Source organism: Gymnoscopelus braueri, assembly GCF_963280865.1.
Source record: "Gymnoscopelus braueri genome assembly, chromosome: 16".
NCBI classification, from domain to species: Eukaryota; Metazoa; Chordata; class Actinopteri; order Myctophiformes; family Myctophidae; genus Gymnoscopelus; species Gymnoscopelus braueri.
Genome location: NC_137616.1, coordinates 7,829,326 through 7,849,237, shown reverse-complemented (window position 1 = coordinate 7,849,237; position 19,912 = coordinate 7,829,326). Strand labels below are relative to the sequence as shown.

The window sequence follows — 19,912 nt, the reverse complement described above, 5'->3', positions numbered from 1 at the left end:
GCTCTGGTTCCTTCTGGACCAGACTGGAGTTCCTCTCCTTGTGTTCAGGGGGACACACAGGCAGGTGAGGGAACTCTGGACAAAAGATAAGTTAGAGTTGACTATTATTCTTTCTCCCTTCTACTGTATAGTGTCTAAGCTTGAGAGGGTGCTAACTATTTGAAACAGACAAGCTACTTGATAACCCAGCTACAATGAACGAACAGCTCATGTAATATCAGCTCTACAGAAGCAGAGAGAGAGAGAGATAGAGAGATGGAGAGACAGAGAGATGCGTGAGAAAGTGATGTACCTGCATATTCCATACGGCTAACATATCCGGATCCATATGTACGTCTGTCTAATGTCAATGTTAACCGATCAGCCTCCTGTGGTCTTTGAAGTAGTTCCTCCTGCTGTTCCTCTTTAATCTGTGCTGGTTCTGGTTTCACCTGGACCAGAGGTCCGTCCGTCCGTCCTCCCTTAAGCCAATTTTAATATAGGATTGTGATACGTTGTCACAAGAAAGCAATCAATCTTTCATAAAGCCTCCTTAGAATTTTCATAGAATGCGCATAGTTTGGCCACAAGCTGGACTATCCCAGCACTGTACTGTAAGAACAATATAATATATTCATTATTCAATACACGCACGCACGCACGCACGCACGCACGCACGCACGCACGCACGCACGCACGCACGCACGCACGCACGCACGCACGCACGCACGCACGCACGCACGCACGCACGCGCACGCACGCACGCACGCACACAAGAACAAACGCATGCACGCACAGTCGCACACACACACACACACACACACACACACACACACACACACACACACACACACACACACACACACACACACACACAAATATGTGACAACAATTCCACTGACCTCTGTTACACTGGGATTTCCAGCCACTTTCCCATCACTGCGAGTCTCCAGGCCTCCGGTAGGAGATGTAAGAGCATCTTCTCCTCCATCTCTGATGGTGCTGCTGGTCCATGTGAACATCTCCACCTGGCCAGTGGCACATTCCTCTACCTTGACAATCACTTGGTTCCTCTCCATCTGGAACATCTCCACCTGGCCAGTGACACATTCCTCCACCTTCACAATCACTTGGTTCCTCTCCCCCTGGTCCTCATCTACCCCCTGATAAGAGATACACATAGTAGAGGCATGCTATCAAATGGCTTTCATCTACTGTACTAGTTTCTGGGATGCATTTCCAATTTTACGTACTTTTATTTCTACTTCACTACATCTCAGAGGCAAATACACTTTTACTTTTACTCCACTACAATTAGTAAACTTTAGTTACTAGTTACTTTGTAGATTTTGATTATTATTACAAAACATACACTAACCACTTCAGCCCTATATACATTTCCACCATTTGAAAATAGCCGTTCTACAAGCTCACAATGCCTTGCGATGCGACGCATTGTGAGCTTGTAGATCTGCTATTTTCTAAAGATTTTAATACATTTTATACATTCGAAAACTTTTATAACTTCGAAAATGGGACATTCTGCATAATGACTACTTTGACTACCAGAGCTTTCCCGTACAGTGAGCTGTCAAGAGGCTCCAGACCTCTCGGTCGCCCACGCTTGTGCTTCAAGGACGTCTGCAAACGTGATATGAAGCAGCCAGGCAGGCATTGACCACAACAACTGGGAGGAAGCTGCAAAGGGACGTGGCGTTTGGAGGCAGACTGTCACTATGGAACTCACCGTGCCGAGGAGAGACACATCTCCTCCTTGCTGCAGGCAAAGAGACAGAAGAGGAAACTGCTTGAAGCAGCTCCACTCCAGTACCAGACCCTTCCCCATTCGTCTGTGCCAACTGCACTAGAGACTGTCAGTCCAGAGAAAAACTGACCCCTCAGGCACTAAACCAATTGTCATCACTGACGGACGGATGCCTATGATGACTTTTGGTACTTTAAGTACATTTTGATACCAATACTTTTGTACTTTTACTCAAGCACATTTTGAATTCCGTACTTTTACTTGTAACAGAGTATTTCTACATTGCAGTATTGATACTTTTACTTAAGTAAAGAAATGTGAGTACTTTTTCCACCACTGGCACCCACTACCAGGGCTGGCCCTATATCTACAGCAGGCAGGATCTGATCAGGACGGGTCAGATCTGATTCTTCTCCTGCGATGGGACCAGTGGTGGAAGAAGTATCTCACATCTTCTACTTGAGTAAAAGAAAGTATCAATAAATACCACAATGTAGAAATACTCTGATACAAGTAAAAGTCTGGTATACAAAGGAGTACCAAAAGTAAAAGTACTTATTACACAGAATATTTCCCATTTCACAAGGCTCCAAATGTATAAAATCCTTTGAAAGTAGCAGATCTACAAGCTCACAACACGTCTCAACACTTTAAGCAATGCATCTGGTTCGTCCAATGTGATTGTGATGTCCAATAAATAAACATAACATAACATCATTTGAAAGCTATGCACATGTCTGGAATCTGGATTACAATCTAAATAGAAGACTACCAAACTCTGCTATCCTAAATGCAAGTACAATCCAAAACGATAGGCTAGGATAGGGGGGAAAAATAAGTTTTACCTCATCCATAATATTACTCTTTGTCGCTCTGAAATCAGCTTGCATTTGAGACGGTCTCATCAGTTGAAGAAACGCTGTGTCTCCCTTGAGACTCATGACAGACTGATAATAACACTTCCTGAATATATGGTCAGAAAGACAAAGCCCTGACCTGTTCAGTTGTGGGAATGAATGCGTGGGAGCTTACCTTGAAGGCCTTGCCTCTGGCAGCCGCATGGAAAACGTCTACGCAGTCTCACAGCTACTAGCAATAGACGGCAAAAAAGCTTCTTTCCACGTACAATCAGGTACATGAACGATCTGACGAGAACCAGAACCAGGGCAAGGGGAAATGCTAAGCTGCCCCCCCCCCCCCCCCCCGCACAACCATCCATCCTTTTCTTGCACTACTATGCCTGAACTGCACCTACTGTACCTAATCTGCTGTAGCATATACTGTGAAGTTGTTTACACAAAGTTAGGTGGCAGCTACTGAAGAAAAAAATGCTGGTGGTGTATACAACATACCAAGTTTTTTCATTATTTTTATGCACATGTAGGCTACATTTTATTTGATGATGCTCTTTTTATTCTCTTTTTGCACTCTTTCTTTAAATCTTTTACGTTTTCTATCATTATTCTATTGTTGTTATTACCTATGCTGCTGCATTGTCTGAAGGAAGCCAAACCAAAATAAGTTTTGTCTTATGTACCTGTACACAAGATGTAACAATAGAGTACAACCTTGAACCTTGAACCTTGCAGTGGTGTTTTATAAAAGGTTCACAAACTTTTTTAATTCCAAGGTCCGGGGCAGTTTGGTATTCAATATAGGCCACCATGCAACCAAATGCATTTGGTTCCTAACTATTCATAATTTAGATGGGGACCCCCAGGAACCCCCTTCAAGGACCTCTGGGGGTCCCTGGACCCCACTTTGAGAGCAGGAGGCATATACTTCTTAATTATTTTCCTACCCTTTTCAACTAGTTTGTATATGAAACCACGCACACAAACACACAAACACACACACACACACACACACACACACACACACACACACACACTCTCTCTCTCTCTCTCTCTCCAGCGTGGGGCACTGTGACTCGCGGGAGTGATCAACTGTTTTAGGCGGAAACCAGACTCTCTCTCGGTGTGACCCGGATCCAGTACATGTGTGGGGCCGCTGCAGCATGTTATCACATTGCTAATCGATGCTGTTACAACAACAACGTCTCATCTGCTTGTTTTTGTTTTAAAAGAAACCATTCTATACGTTTCGTAGGTTGTTGTTTCTCCTGCTGTGTTGTTATCTAACACCGTTGTTCAGTGGAGAATAATAGATGGGAGTCCCGGCGTTCTTCCGATGGCTGAGCAGAAAGTATTCGACCATCGTTGTCCACTGTACGGAGGAGAAGGTGGGTTAGCCTGTTAGCATCGTGCTAATACGTGACGCTGCGGTGTGTTTGTATTGTTATTAGAATGAACCATGTTAAGACCTTAGCCTGAGGCCTATTCTACTAAATGTCTTCTATATCTTAGCAGTTTTCTGTGAAATGTTGCCGTATATCATGTCAAGGACCCCCACAATTATATGCATTTGGCCACGGACCCCCCATCTGAAAATATTTTTGTTCTAGGGACCCCCAAATGCGCCCATTTTTGAATGTGTGTTTGTTTTTTTAATGGCAGATGTACAAGCTCATAGCGCGTCACGCCATCATAAATCTTCTCTTCTGGGGGCCCGCAGCCAAATGTATATCAATTGTGGGGTCCTTGGTAGTAAGAAGTTTGAGAAACACTGGTTTACAGGGCAATACTATTACCTTTGTTTGGTGCTTTGTTGTTTTTGTGGCATTTTGTTGAAAATATATGAATAATGTAAACCAGCAAGGCGGGGAATAAAAACACTAATTATTTATAACAGGGGACTTCAACATTTGTCAGTGTAAGGACCCCTTAGGTGTGAGAGAGATGTCGCAGGGACCCCCACTGCATATTGTATAACATCGTGTTGCAGATTAAACTTTTTCATAGGTTTCATAGATTCATAGACCTGTTGGACAGTGTATTTTTGGATATTTAACCACTTAAACCCTCTAGTCTATACTTAGCAAACTTGACCTTTCACTCTGCACTTAGTCTGCTTTTTTCCCCACCTACACCAAACCTCTTTGCCGAAAATAGCCAATCTACAAGATCACAACGCCTCGCAGCGCGAGGCATTGTGAGCTTGTAGATCTGCTATTTTTGGCTAAAGTTCTCCTCAGTATAATAAGAATGCTAGGGTTCAAGCACAAAGATTTTGCGGCCCCCCTGTAGTAACTCTGAGGACCCCCTAGGGGTCACGGACGCCCTGTTGAAGACCCCTGATTTATGATATATATTTTTTTATATCTTCTCTCCACAGTCAAAGGATTGCAATGGAGTCCGCGTACCGGTGGACACCAGCAAGCCCAATCCCAACGAGGTGGAGTTCGACAACCTGTACCTGGACATGAATGGAATCATCCACCCCTGCAGTCACCCTGAAGACAAGTCAGTCCCCTTCCATCTCTGCTCCTTCTTTACGGGAAAGCATCCGTGTCATTTTAGCTTATATATATATATCGTCTCTGTCAGGAGGGCATTCATTTAAAACAAATAAAACCTAAAAAGTAAAAAAATGGAAATTCAAAGTTTATGCCCGACAGCAGAAGTATGCAGTAAGTCTAACTCATGTTTTCGTAACGAGTTCTGTTATTTAAATTTGTCTGCAGGCCTGCACCCAAAAATGAGGACGAGATGATGGTGCTCATCTTTGAGTACATCGATCGCCTGTTCAATATCGTCCGACCCAGGAGGGTCCTTTACATGGCTATAGATGGAGTGGTGAGTAATGAACCATTGAACCAGACTCCATTGAACAAGGCTTAGAAGAACTATACTCCACTGTCATCGACTGAAACCTGTGCAAGCCCAAATGTTTATATTTTGGAAGATGTATGGTGCAATATATATATATATATATATATATATATATATATATATATATATATATATATATATATATATATATATAATGTGTGTGTGTATATGTATGTATGTATATGTGTGTCTATTAGGGAATGCAAATGTTTAATTAATTAATTAATCGATCGTTGATTCACCTTATTGATCAATCATCATCCATTAATTGATAAGCAGTGATTTTCCTGAGAATCTAATTTACTATTACTGCGAGTACAAACTGCACAGTAGTGCTGAGATAGGTAATGCTGAAACAGTTTGCCCTGAAAATACTGGTGTTTAAATTAACCAAACAACAAAATTGCCTGTGTATATTGATGATACATCTGATCAGGTCTGATGTCAAACGGTCACGTCATGCAGTGTTAAACACACAGTACCAGTGCTCAAAATACTAGATCCAGGATGTGTCATAAATGAAGCGCTTTCGCCCTTAACCCTGACCAGGCTCCTCGTGCCAAGATGAACCAACAGCGCTCCAGAAGATTCCGCGCTTCCAAAGAGGGGGCGGAGCTAATGGTGGAGAAAGAGCGAGTGCGAGAGGAGGTCATCCAGAAAGGCATGTGTTGATTGTCTCTTGATATATATATATATATGGGGGCGGCCATAGCTTGCCATAGCTGAGTGGTTAGTGAGCCCGCCTAGGGAGCCAGAGGCCCTGGTTGCCCCAGGTACGATTCCAGGCCACGCCAGCATGTGTCGATGAAATGAAATTTGTCCCTGAGCAAGACTCTTAACCCCTAATTGCTCACAGGCCCTCATTGGAAACAAGCCCGTAAGGACTTTCATGAACGTCCTGTTAAAAGGAATTATCCTTATCCTTATTGGTGTCATCGATCGTTGGCTACATTTAATCAGCATCTGAAATATTGACTCCCAGTTAGTCATATTCTGTTTTATATGCATAACATTTTACAACTTCTGTCTTCAACACCCAGTCTGCTAAATGCTCAAATTACACTTAACTTTACGTCTTGTTTCTACCATCTTTAGGAGGATACCTGCCACCCGACCAGATAAAGGAGCGGTTTGACAGCAACTGCATTACTCCAGTAAGTTGGACAAATATTTATTTTCATTGTGGTTCTTTTCCATTTATTTTGGAACACGGATGCCAGCAATTAGCAACAAGGTTCACCCACAATTCTAATCAAAAATGTTAACCTAGCGTAGCGGTGGGTTATTATAATCAACGGAACGGTTCAAGGTGAATGCGTTATCAGAATCTTTTGACATATATTTTGTGTGTGTGTAGGGAACAGAGTTTATGGACAACCTCGCTAATTGTCTTCGCTACTACTGCGCAGACAGACTGAGCAACGACCCTGGATGGCGAAACATCACAGTGAGTACAACTTTGCACCCCACTTTCTCTAACCATGCACAGACACCCAGCACCCAACATTTTGGACCATTTTTGAATTGCCATTCATGTAGCATGTCTTATATAATCTGAATTAATTTGCGACTAAACGCATATCAATTTGGGGGGTCCTTGACTAGAAAATGTCCGAGAACCACTGCACTAGCAAGTGGTTAGTAAAAGAAGGCATTTCATTAGCGGGTGTTTGTCTTTTCAGGTGGTCTTGTCCGACGCCAGTGTTCCTGGAGAGGGAGAACACAAGATCATGGACTACATCAGAAGACAGAGAGGTACTGTAGGAGAGACCTTCTGGTTACTCTAATGTGTCAGAGTAACTTTTGTTTGAATGGATTTGTGCCCCTGTGAAGAGAATTGATCACAAGCTCAAAGCTGTTGTGCGGATAATGCCCTGTTCACACTACCAGGCCTGGCAGGCCAGCAACAAAGCTACCAAAACGTCCATGCGTGGCTAGCTACACTGTGGCGGACCGACTTTTTCTTCCCTTTACATTTACATTTTCAATGTAAATTTGGGGGTCCTTGATATGAAAATATGTGAGAACAAAGGAGGAATTGTGGGGGGAGAGAAGAGGATTGGAAATGGTGCAACAAAAACACTTGATTGATTGACACTTAACTCTTTGACTGCGGACGACGCGATAACGCGTCAAGTGCTACTTTGTCCAGTTGGCCGTCGACGCGTTCGACGCGCTGGACGCGCGTTCATTGTTTAATCTCTGATTGCGCTATGCTGCTTAATATTCAATGTTATTCTCGAGTTCCACTTACTTCACGGACATCTGCATCCGGTTTCATGACCTGGATTCCGTTTCCGGTTTTTGATTCTTTTCCCCAGTCATTTTCGTCCAAAATAGGTAAATAAACGGTCTTTCACACGGTATGACGGACAAACGGACAGTTTCTCTTCTATAATCTATGGTCTGGGTGACGATCAGTCATCGCCGTCGTGTATCACATCGTAATTTTGGCGATCAAAACAATCTGGGAGGACGTCACATCCGTTTTCATGTTTTTCCCTGTCTAATCTATCAAGAAGGGTGAGAGAGACCCAACGACCTGATCAAGCAGTCATGTGCTGCTCTCTAGTGGCGGATTTGTGCTGGGTCTTTATATTATGTGCCCTTAAATTATTTTCATGAGAAAAATTCAAAATATAAAAATAAAAAAACACAAATTGCTGGCACTGGGGGAGTACTTTATGAAAATACTCTGGCAGTCAAAGAGTTAACTGCCTCTTGGGAGAGCTTTTTTCAAAGTGTCTGGCGTCACTTTGTAGATTGATGTCGCTGGTTTCCATTGAATAGCATGTCAATTTGTCACTGCAAGTGTGGGCACGGCATGAGACTCAAAAAAACGATTACAAAAAAAAACTGTCTGAAATGTGTGTAGCTTGTGACTCACCTATGTGTTTACTTCAACAGCTCAGCCCAACCATGACCCCAACACACATCACTGCCTGTGCGGAGCTGACGGTAAGCCCCCTCCCCTGCTCGCGAGCGCACTGAACTCACGCTTAAAGAGCTGTATTTTTCGTCCAAAATTTGTCGCACAAAAGAAAAAAAGCCACCTCATCTTGTCATAGTTGTGTAAATGTAGATTTAATCATCCCCATGCATGCCACTTAGAACATACATATTATGTGTTTATGTCATCATGGCCAAAAACCTTGTATTTGAAATAAAAACTACAGTACATTGTATGATTTGGAACACATGCTCTTTGTTCAATTTCCTGAAAAGCAATGACTTTGGCCATTCCAAAGATTCCAAGCTGACAACACACGCAAACACACGCACACCCGCGTATATCGATGGAACCTCACAACTAGCATTGCATTAATCTTATCCCACTTTGTTTCTAATGTTTATCATTTTCTTTGCGATTCAATCAGCTGATCTGATCATGCTGGGCCTGGCTACTCACGAGCCAAACTTCACCATCATCAGAGAGGAGTTCAAACCCAACCAACCTCGGCCCTGTGCGCTGTGTAATCAGATGGGTCATGAGCTCAAAGACTGCACAGGAACGGCTCGGGAGAAACAGGGAGAGGTGATTATTTGTTTTTACCCTTTATTTATCCTAGGAAGGTTTGCTGAACATGCTCTTGCTGGACCCCACTTTGAGAACCACTGTCATTATATATATATATATATATATATATATATATATATATATATATATATATATATATATATATATATATATGTGTATGTATATATATATGTGTATGTGTATATATATATATATATATATATATATATATATATATATATATATATATATATGTGTATGTTTTTATTGTATTAATTACACACTGGTATCGGATTGGTATCGGATTGGTACTCGGTATCGGATTGGTACTCGGTATCGACTGATACGCAAGTTATGGGCATCGGTATCGAGAAGGAAAACATTTTATCGGTACATCTCTAGTCTTATGCTGTTGGCCACTGGAGCAGGTTATTTGGGGTTCACTGCCTTGCTCAACAGAATTGAACTGGGAACCCTTTCAGCCACAAGCATGCTTCTCTAACCTTTTGGCTTCTGCTGCCCCCAGATTTTGATGTTGCGCGAGAGAGCTTACACATTCCGTATTGTATTTGGACGGTTTTGGATAGGCATTAGTTAAACCAGTTCCTCTTTAGTTCCCACAAGCAACAGAACACCAACGTGTCATGTCGTCGTAAGAAGCTTTTAGAAGCCCTCCAGTGGATTCTCTCTGTCTGACCTTGTCCTTTATCGTTCATTATTCCAGCATGACCAGTTTGCAGACGCCATGCCAGTATCTGAATGCGAGTTCATCTTCATCAGACTCTGTGTTTTGCGCGAGGTATGGAAGAAATACACACTCACACACACCCACCACACTACACTACCACAATGCCACTTGAACCCTAGCGTCCCTATTGTAAAGTGGGATATTCTGCATGAGTACATTTTATGCCAATACTTTTGCACTTTTACTCAAATAATAACATTTTAATACAGGACCGTTTACTTGTAACGGAGTATTTCTACATCGTATTGCTTACTGTTATGTAAATCACTCATTCTATCACTGATGTTCACTCTTTACTTGTGCAGTATCTGGAGAAAGAGCTGACCATGGCCAGTCTGCCGTTCCCCTTCGACTTTGAGAGAAGTGTTGATGACTGGGTGTTCATGTGCTTCTTCGTCGGCAACGACTTCCTCCCTCACTTACCGTCCTTAGAGATCAGGTGAGTTGGAGTTGAGTTTTTAAATGTGTATATACCTAACCGGATAAATGTAGTCCCAGGTTCCCAGAAGATGGCATACCTATTTTTCTGTTCCGGGTCAAGTTTCCCATTGCTTAACCCATTAAGACCTGAGGCTGATTCTACAAAATGTCTGTCAAACTGTTTTTTGAAAAAACTTATGTTACTATGTCAGTGGTTCTCAATCTTTTTCATGTCAAGGACCCAAAAATGTATATGTATTTGGCCGGCGACCCTCATCTCAAAATATTTTGTTCCAGGGACCCCCAGAAGCAAAGATTTGAGTTACAAATGTTTGCTTTAAAAATATATATATATATATATATAATTTCATTGGCTCGGCAGCAGATTTGAGGGGGAAACGGCATTTGAAAATGTCATGCGTGTTTCCGGGTCACATCTGCTGCTGAGCCAATCAAATGAATCTATGGGAAAACTCACCCATTTTGTTACCTTTTGGAAAAAGGAACTACATTACGCACAGTTTACTGTATTTAAACTACTTTCAACCTGTCGTCCCTCCCTATTTTTGGGAATATCATTATACAGTAGGTGAAAACGTTCAAAAGTAGTGAAAGTAGCAGATGACAGTGCGACACGTTATTAGCTTGTATTTGAGCTATTGTCTGTTGCTGTAATGACCCATTTAGTTTTTCTGGCAATTCAACGTTTCTAGTTATCAATTGAAGAACTGTTGAAAAGACTGTCTAAGTTGGTCTGTTGTGTTTATCATTTCAGGGAGGGTGCAATAGACAGACTGGTGGGCATCTACAAAGACGTGGTACACAAAACTGGAGTAAGTATCATCTGCACTGATTGATCTAAACAATGTAATAGAAACAAATACTCCTCATCTCCACCAGAGGTGTCTGTTGATAAAGATGTAGAATAGTTAGGGGGGGGGGTTCCAAAATGACACTGTCATTTTGTTTATCTGAAACCTGGTCATGAACTTTGGGGAAGAGACGATGCAGAGACGATGCAGTTTGGTGTGCAATTTACAATTTAGGACACTCTTACCCTTAGCTTGTAAGACAGTGAACGATTGGATTAAACATGAACTCTAGTAAAAAAGCTAAACAAGATAAATGGTCACATAAGTGGAGTTTCTTTGATTAATCGAAAAAGTTATGAATACGGTAATTGAAGAAGAAAACAATCGGTAGTTGCAGCCCCAGCTGTGAGTGTTTTGTTCAGCTGTGAATTAAACATTACTGACGAATACCAGTTCAGTGGCCTTGTGTTTGGGAGGTCGGGCTTAGATTCCCTGGCCGGGTTCGTATCAAAGACCCAATGCCTCCCTGCTTGGCACTCAGCATCAAGGGTTAGATTGGGGGTAAATCCCTACGACATACTAGTGGCATGTCGAGGGGGTGTACTTTTACATCGTGGTTGGGGGGGATGTACTTGTACATGAAGCTGCCTCACGCTACAGAAACAGGAGAGAGACTCCTGACCTATGGGCCTCATTGCTCGGCAAGGCTGACTACTCACTCACTGACGAATGCCATGCAGTCCAGCTCTGTTTTATCAATGTATATCTCTACTTGTCCTCACCAGCTGTGTGTGTGTGTGCGTGCGTGTCTCCTCAGGGCTACCTGACGCACAACGGCTTTGTCAACCTGGAGAGAGTTGAGCTGATTATGCAGGCGGTCGGTGTGGCTGAAGACAACATCTTCAGGAAACGCAAACAGGATGACGTAAGATCTGCTTCTAACTGGCTTCTGTGATCTAATAACCACATGAACCCATAGCGTCCCTATTGTGGGCTGAACATTCCGCAAAAGTAGCCGATCTACCAGCACACAATGCGTCGCGAGTTTGTATCTGCTGTTTTCTCTGGAACTACGTCTGGGCAATTAACCGAAAATATATCCAAATCGATATTTAGAACTAATTGCCGACTTATTTTCACGATATGCGTAATCGAGGCAAAAGTTTGAAATAATAGTGTTGTTGATATGAAGTCATATCACCTAGCACCATGAACCCTGTGAAAGACCAGAACTCTCGGTGACATTGTACTTCTACTGTTTCTTTTCTTGAACTCCTACCGTTTTTCCCCCCATCTTTTAGGAAGGCTTCAAGAGAAGGATGAAAGATAAGAAGAAAAGAATGAAGGTGAGTGTAACAGACAGACAGACGTATGAATAAATGAATGAGTAAAAATAGATGGATGACATTTTGACCAATCTTTTTTTTTTTTTTACTGCAAAATCAATTCTAAACGACACCAAACTGTACAGTTATGAGCTTGTTAATCGAGAAGTGCGTTTCTACTTTATAATTGTATTTTTATATATGTATATCAACATCAATATCTCTTTTTATAATGGATTAAATCAATTGTTTGGATTAACTGTTCCTATAAATGTTCAACAGTTCCTGTATAAGCCATTGTTGTTGTTCTTATTTCTTTGTGCAGGCCGAGCATCAGGCTCCAGCCCATATGACCACGGGTCAGTTTGCCCCCCAGGCCCTGGGTGGCAGAGACAGACCCGGGGCTGTGCACAACGCCCGACAACAGGCCTACGGCATGAGGATGCAGCCCACCGAGCAGCACAACAAGGTATGCACATTCACACATTCATTGTCTCTTAGACTTCTTTCTTCATATTTTCTTTGAGGCACTACGTTGTTCTTTATGCACTCTAATTCATGTATGTGATTATTTGCTTTGTTGACCAGAGTTTGTGTTTACTGTGCTTATTCTGATCTTGCACTTGTACGTCGCTCTCGATAACGGTGTCTGCTAAATGCCTACATGTCTAAAGTTGTAACTATTGTACAACAGTGGTTCTCAAACATTTTCATGTCAAGACGACCCAAATTCACATGTATTAAGCCGCAAACCCCCGTTCAAAAATACTTTGTGCCAGGGCCCCCCATAAGAGACGATTTGTCAACATTTGTACCTTCGAATAGCCAAAAAAAATGCAGCCTAAGGTTTTAAACTGTTCCTCATTTTGCTGGGAACCCCCTGGAACCCCCTCAGGGATCCCCTGGGGGTTTGAGAACCAGTGTAATACCAGACATTTAGACGGTTAAATTTTTTTTAAAATATATTATTTTATGATTGTGAAATGATTATTTTGATCTGGTTCATGGTTGTCCAGGATGCAGCCCAGTCTCTGAAGGCCATGATAAAGAACGGAGGACAGGTACGAACACTTTCAAATGTTACAGCTTCACTTCTATTCATATTCATGATTTCTATTAATATTCATGAATAGGAATACAAAAGGAGAATATTAACATGGCTTCGGTTTGTCAGCAAAACCATGTCACGAGCCAACTAACGTGCATAAGTCAATCGGCAAGCTCTGCTTAAACAAAGTGTTTGCTATCGACGGCAATAAGTCCAATTGATCAAATCATCTTTAAAAAAAACACCACTCGCTTACCCAAGCTCAAGTGAGCTTGAAGCAAACTGACGGAGGACCGTCTGAACAACAGCTGGGATCTTAGCTGCCTTTGCCTAAAGTACAGTGCAGCACGCAGGGACAGCGCATGTGTGCCACAGCTTTCCACACAGTGAGAAAAAAAGGAATTCAAAAATATGGTCGGGAAGTTGGATCCACAGTGTGAGCTGCCTGGGAGAAAGTTATTTTCAAAGGAGGCTATACCGATACGATACGATAATACTTTATTGTCAGTTCACACTGAAATTTGTCTTGCGACACAGCAGCCATGTATGCAACAATAAACATGACATAAGAAAACAAAACAGAATACATACATAAAGACATACAAAGACAAGAGCAATGTCCACCTCTCAGCCTACCCCAAGCCTACAACTCCTGATTAAGCCTCAATGTCGTCTGATGGACAAAGGACCTCTTCAGTTTGACCTTATTGTATGTAGGAACACTGTATCTCCTTCCTGAAGGCAGCAACCTATATTCTCCATACAAAGCATGGCTTGTGTTTGAAGTGATATTCCTTGCCAACCTTATCATACTGTCATTATACGTAGATGTATAGAGCCTCTGAAGTGGTTGTCCAACAATCTTTGAACAAATGTTCAGTTGCTGCAGCAGTTGTGACTTTAAGGCTACAGACAGACATCCATACCAGGTGGTACTACAGTACTGAAGAACACTCATAATAACAGAAGTGAAAAACAAAAGAAGAATCTGTCTACTAGCACCAAAAGATCTCAGGCGGCGAAGGAAATAGACTCTTTGCTTTGTCTTCTTACCCACTGATTCAATCTGGTCTTTCCATGACAGAAGGTGGTCAATTACTACTCCTAGGTATGTATACGAACATACCTGGTTGATCTGTTCACTATGAATAGTAATGGGGGATCTGTGTATCTCTAGTGGGGCACCAAAAACAATCTCCTCTGTCTTTTTTGTGTTAATGATAAGAGCGTTGTTATCACTCCACTCCACCACCTTATTTACTCTGTGTTGGTGCAGTCCAGGATCACTGGAACTATCCAAAAGAGAAATCAAAACTGTATCATCAGAGTACTTTAGAATGTATTGGTCTGGTTTGTCAGTGCGACATTCAGACAGACATTCCTCAGTACGACAGCTGTCAGTATAAAGGGTGAAAAGTACAGCTGAGCTTACACAACCCTGGGGAGCACCAACATTAGTAGTTAATGCTGCGGAGAGGGTTCTGTTCACTTTCACCTTCTGTACTCTGTTAGTAAGGAAGGAAGCATACCAGTGAATTAAGTATGGATTCAGTTCCAACTGTACCATCTTTAGCCCCTTTTCCATCACAGCTTAAGCACGACACTGTCCAGTACAGTCCAGAACCGCACCACACCGCTTCAAAATGTCTTGCGTTTCCATTGCACAAAAGTCCCCACTCGCAAAATCCCCACCCTCCCCTCCCCTCCCGAAGGAAATCAACGCCCCTTTCTTTAACACACCAACTTAGCCTCAGGCTACAGGGTTAGCCTAAATGCTAGCTTGCTTCCTCAGAGCTAGTTTGGCTCTTAAGTTATTATTTGGCCATGTTCACCCTGACTTTAATCTTCGCTGTTGTTGGGAAGACCTGTGTGGTGTCTAAACACGTTGCCATCACTTATATAAAAAACATTATTAGCGTGTATCGTCGCACATTCATTGTTGCCAGGTTTAGCAGAAAAAAATAAGCAATCAGGTCTATGAAAACAATCCCAAAAGAAGCGACTATCTACGGCTATTTGAAAATAGCAGATCTACAAATTCACAACGCGTAGCGATGCGACGCATTGTGAGTGTGTGCATCTGCTATTTAAAAAATATATATACATATATAATGTTGACAAATACATGAAAATGTTTAAGAACCACTGGTTTCAACAACATATGGAAACAAGCCCCAAATAATCAACTACATTTTAGAAACAAGCAGTGGTGGAAAAAGTACTCAAATGTTTTACTTAAGTAAAAGTATCAATACTGCAATGTAGAAGCATCTACAAGTGAAAGTCTGGAATTACTTGAGTAAAAGTACAAAAACTATTGGTATCAAAATGTACTTAAGGTACCAAAAGTAAGTACTAAAATGTTTGAAAATAGCAGATCTACAATGATGCGATGCGTTGTGAGCTTGTAGATCGGCTATTTTCAAATAGCCTAGGTATAAAATAGGGCTTAAGTGGTTAATGTATGTTTTATAATGTAATCATTTATATCTGAAAAGTAACTAGTAACTAGTAACTAATACGTTTTCAGATAATTGTAGTGGAGTAAAAGTACTACCAATATTTACAAGCAACTTTACAGAAAAATAAGCCCAATGTCACTTATAATAAGTGGACATGGCAACACTGCTACCGTAGTGTTTACATTTTACAGAGACCTGAGTGGACAGACACAGCTGTGAGCCGACCAATCAATAGCAGTCACAGCTTTAGCCCCGCTTAGCCCAGCTCAGACCTACCCAAGACTGGGTACTTTTTAGGCACCAGTTTAGTACCACTTACACACCACTCTACCCACTTCATTGTAGTGGAAACCGTTGCTGTGGTGGGCGGTGTGGGGTGGGGCTAGGTAAGTCCATGTATATGGAAAGCCGCCTTTAGACACCAGAATATCAGACTGTATTGTATTGAAAGCTGAAGAGAAGTCTAAGAACAGCACCCTTGCATGATTCTTATTAGACTTATCTAGGTGTTTTGTAATGAAGTGGACCAGTGTGACAACCGCATCCTCTGTACCGCAACCTTTCTTATAAGCAAACTGACAGGGGTCGAATTTGTCTTTAGTTATACTTACAAGATGTTGCAACAGTATTCTTTCCAGTGATTTCATGATCACTGAAGTGAGAGCTATGGGTCTATAATCCTTATGTTCTTTTGGACATTGGATTTTGGGTAGTGGTTTTATGTGTGAGGTTTTCCAACACAGAGGAATTATGTGTGTGTCTACAGAGTTTTGAAATATTGGTTGCCACACAGGAGCCAACTCAGATGCGAAGTTTTTGAGGAGGAAAGCACTGCACTCGTCCGGCCCATTAGCTTTCCTTGTGTTAGTACACCAAAACACTTTTCTGACATCCTCTTCAGTGATGATAATTCTGTCTGAGGGGGCAGGTGTTACAGCCTTAAGTATTTCAGTGCACTTAGAGGAATCACCTAATGATTCGAATCTAGCAAAGAAAGTATTTAGGTCATTAGAAAAGCCAAGTTCATTATCTGTCACAATAGGTTTTGTTGGGGATGACATTCCCGTCATGGATTTCATAGTATCCCACGCCTTTTTGTGATTTTTGGCTTTGAACGCATCCTCTAGATGCTGTCTATGTGCCAATTTTGCCTGCCTCATTTTTGTTTTTAGCTTTTTTTCTGTCAATTTGAGTGCACCGAAATCTTTGTTTATGAAGGCTGTTTTCCTTTCATTTATAACATTCTTTATGTCCTTGGTCACATAAGATTTATTGTTCGGATAGATTTTAATTTCTTTTGTAGGAACAACCAGCTGTACATAAAAATTAATGTAATCATTTGTAACTGTGGTTACTTCGTCCAATGAACCATCTCTAAAGGTGTCCCAATCTGTACAGTCCAGGCATGCTCTCAGTTGTTCCTTGCTTTCATTTGTCCATGTCCTAACTATTTTCTTCTCCACCTTTCCTCTCTTCAGTTTTGACTTATAAACTGGAGTCATGCACACAACGTTGTGATCAGAGGTCAATATAGGCGGCCCAACCGTGGCAACATATGCATTTGGGATGTTCACATAACACTTGTCCAGAATGTTATTTTTCCTCGTCGCATCCTTAACATACTGTTCAAATCCCGGCAACACGGTGTCCAGATAGCACTGATTTAAGTCTCCCAGCACGATTGCTGGTGCCTCTGGATACTGCAGTTGCAGTCCGTGCACACAGTCAGCAGTGGTTTTTGCTGCTTGTGCAGCTCTTCCTGGCCCTTTAGGAGGCACATAAACTAGAAAAAGTAAAATGCACCCAAATTCGCGGGGAAGATAGAAAGGTCTTAAAGTCATGCCTAGGATCTCCACGTTGGGATCGTCGCATATCCTAAGTTTGACGGAGAAGGATCGACACCAGAGATCATTTATGTACACACATACACCGCCGTAACCCCTCCCTCCACCTCTGTCCAGTCGTACCAGAGTGAATCCGGGGACTTCATAGAGTGAGTCTGGTTGTGATGGCTTTAACCAGCTCTCAGTGAAACAAAACAGTGATGCCTCACGAAAATCATGATTGTACCTGGTGTATGTCCGTATCGTGCCTATTTTGTTGTGCAGGGAACGCACGTTGGCCAGAACGATAGAAGGGAGCGGGGGGCGGGTGAATCTCCTCCGTAGTCGGGTCCGAATTCCCCCTCTTTTCCCTCGTCTCCTCTTCCTTTTTCCTCGGATCAACTCGGCGGGGATGTTATCCAACACCGGTAGGTGGACGTGGTTTGCCGTTGTGTTCGGCTCCGGCGGCCGTAATGCCAGCAGTGCAGCTCGGCTGTACACAGTGACACAGGCGTCGCCGATCCTGGTCGCGCCGTCCTCACGCCAGATGTTTTTGTCGAGTTGAGTCTGTTCGACCGACAAGCAGGGGTTGATAGTCCATAGGATCAGCAGAGCTATAGCTACTGCTCTCATCATAACATGTAACGACATATAGGCACACGGACAATACAAACAACTAAACAATAAGGCATACAAGGCACTCTGAGGTCGCGGTGCTGCAGCAGAGCCGCGCACACGGAAGCAACAGCTCAGCAGAGCAGAGCAGAGCAGAGCGTACCGGACTGGCGGACTTTATAACACAGTTTTTAGAGCAGTGGTTCTCAACCTGTGGGACCCCATGATTTTGGGAGGGTCCCCAGATGACAGTGAAGTGACAATTTAACTATTCTATAAAAAACTGTTCAACCATAAGCCAAATTGTCAAATAATGTAAGGAAGAGGCAAAAGTTGTGAAAATTGCAGATCTATAAGCTCACAATGCCTCGCGTTGCTAGGGGTTGTGAACTTGTACATCTGCTATTTTCACTATTTATCTGTGGGACTGAGTCAAACAAAATTGACTTTTAACTCCTAAAATTCCAAGCGCTCGTCAGAGTGGGGGGTTCCCATTTCAAATATGAATATTTTGGTGGGTCCCCAGTTCAAATATGAATATTTTGGTGGGTCCCCAGTTCAAATATGATAATTTTTCAGGGTCGAGGCCTGAAAAGTTTAAGAACCACTGGTTTAGAGAACGTGCAGATGCTGGTGGTGGTGGTAGGATGATCACACACAAATGAATGGAGCAACCAGTGTTGCTGAGGTGTGGACCACGGCGAGTGAGATCCCATTAAAAGGCCTATTAAAAGGAGGAAGTAGCACCCGTAGCTATGATGAAAATTTTAATGTATTGCAACAGACCAAAGTTGTGATTAGATTACAATTTGCCTCAAGGGCCCATAATGTAGTGTACAGCCATCTTGTGGCGATAGACTGTAATAGCAGCCCCTGACTGCATCTTAGTTAAAACAGCTGTCATCACTGGTCAATTAATGCAGCTGCGGGGCACGTTCATTTATTTAAACAGTTAAAACCGAGTGTTGCAGATTTCTGGGTAACGTCAGTCATCTATGACGGTGGTTCTCAACCTGTGGGTCGGGACCCCCAGGGGGATAATATGATTATTTTGGGGGGTCGTGGCTTGAAAAGGTTGAGAACCACTGATCTATGTCAGGAGTTCCAGGGGGTCAACAAATCAGTTCAACCACTTTAACCCTGTATACATCGGCTTTTTGAGAATGGCCCATGTACAGTAGGGCTGGTAACTTTCCTCTGAAATGATATTCGAATATTGGTCTTAAAAATTGGCAGATATTCTAATATATTCTAATATTATTATTATAAAAACAAAAGATTAATACAAATATATTTTTTTAATGTTTATTTGACAGGGACAATACATAAAACAATGTATCAAGTGCTTGGATCCAATAATAGTTTTTTTTAATACGTTTTTTGTATTGTTCCTGTCAAATAAACATTAAAAAAAAAATAGAATATACATATTTCCCCCATATTTGAGGAATATTCGAATATTAATTTACCAGCCCTAATGTACAATAGATCGGCAATTTTTAAAAGGAAATCTTGAAAAATTTATTAAGAGCAATCTTGTATGGGGGTCCCTACCACAAAATATTTTGAGATGGGGGGTCCACAGCCAAATCCATATTCATTTGGGGTTCCTTGACATGAAACTTTGAGAACCATTGGTCTATGACATAACATATCTTTGACGTAGG

The 19,912-nt window shown here is 42.1% G+C and overlaps 1 protein-coding gene across 2 annotated transcripts in view; it reads left to right on the top strand.

The window, feature by feature from the left end:
* Positions 1 to 3,752: 3,752 nt before the first annotated feature.
* xrn2 (5'-3' exoribonuclease 2) overlaps positions 3,753 to 19,912 on the top strand; it is a 45,656-nt gene continuing 29,496 nt past the window's right edge. Inside the window, exons 1-16 of one of the 2 annotated variants that reach the window (XM_080454139.1) lie at positions 3,753 to 3,986; positions 4,979 to 5,106; positions 5,328 to 5,439; positions 6,025 to 6,136; positions 6,571 to 6,629; positions 6,833 to 6,922; positions 7,158 to 7,230; positions 8,383 to 8,433; positions 8,853 to 9,010; positions 9,717 to 9,791; positions 10,046 to 10,179; positions 10,936 to 10,993; positions 11,790 to 11,897; positions 12,274 to 12,318; positions 12,623 to 12,766; positions 13,314 to 13,358. In XM_080454139.1, the coding sequence (XP_080310265.1) occupies positions 3,912 to 3,986; positions 4,979 to 5,106; positions 5,328 to 5,439; positions 6,025 to 6,136; positions 6,571 to 6,629; positions 6,833 to 6,922; positions 7,158 to 7,230; positions 8,383 to 8,433; positions 8,853 to 9,010; positions 9,717 to 9,791; positions 10,046 to 10,179; positions 10,936 to 10,993; positions 11,790 to 11,897; positions 12,274 to 12,318; positions 12,623 to 12,766; positions 13,314 to 13,358 (1,467 nt within the window). In that variant the 5' untranslated portion in view covers positions 3,753 to 3,911. The remainder of the gene's footprint in view (positions 3,987 to 4,978; positions 5,107 to 5,327; positions 5,440 to 6,024; positions 6,137 to 6,570; positions 6,630 to 6,832; positions 6,923 to 7,157; positions 7,231 to 8,382; positions 8,434 to 8,852; positions 9,011 to 9,716; positions 9,792 to 10,045; positions 10,180 to 10,935; positions 10,994 to 11,789; positions 11,898 to 12,273; positions 12,319 to 12,622; positions 12,767 to 13,313; positions 13,359 to 19,912) is intronic. The other variant, XM_080454140.1, reaches the window with a different exon arrangement.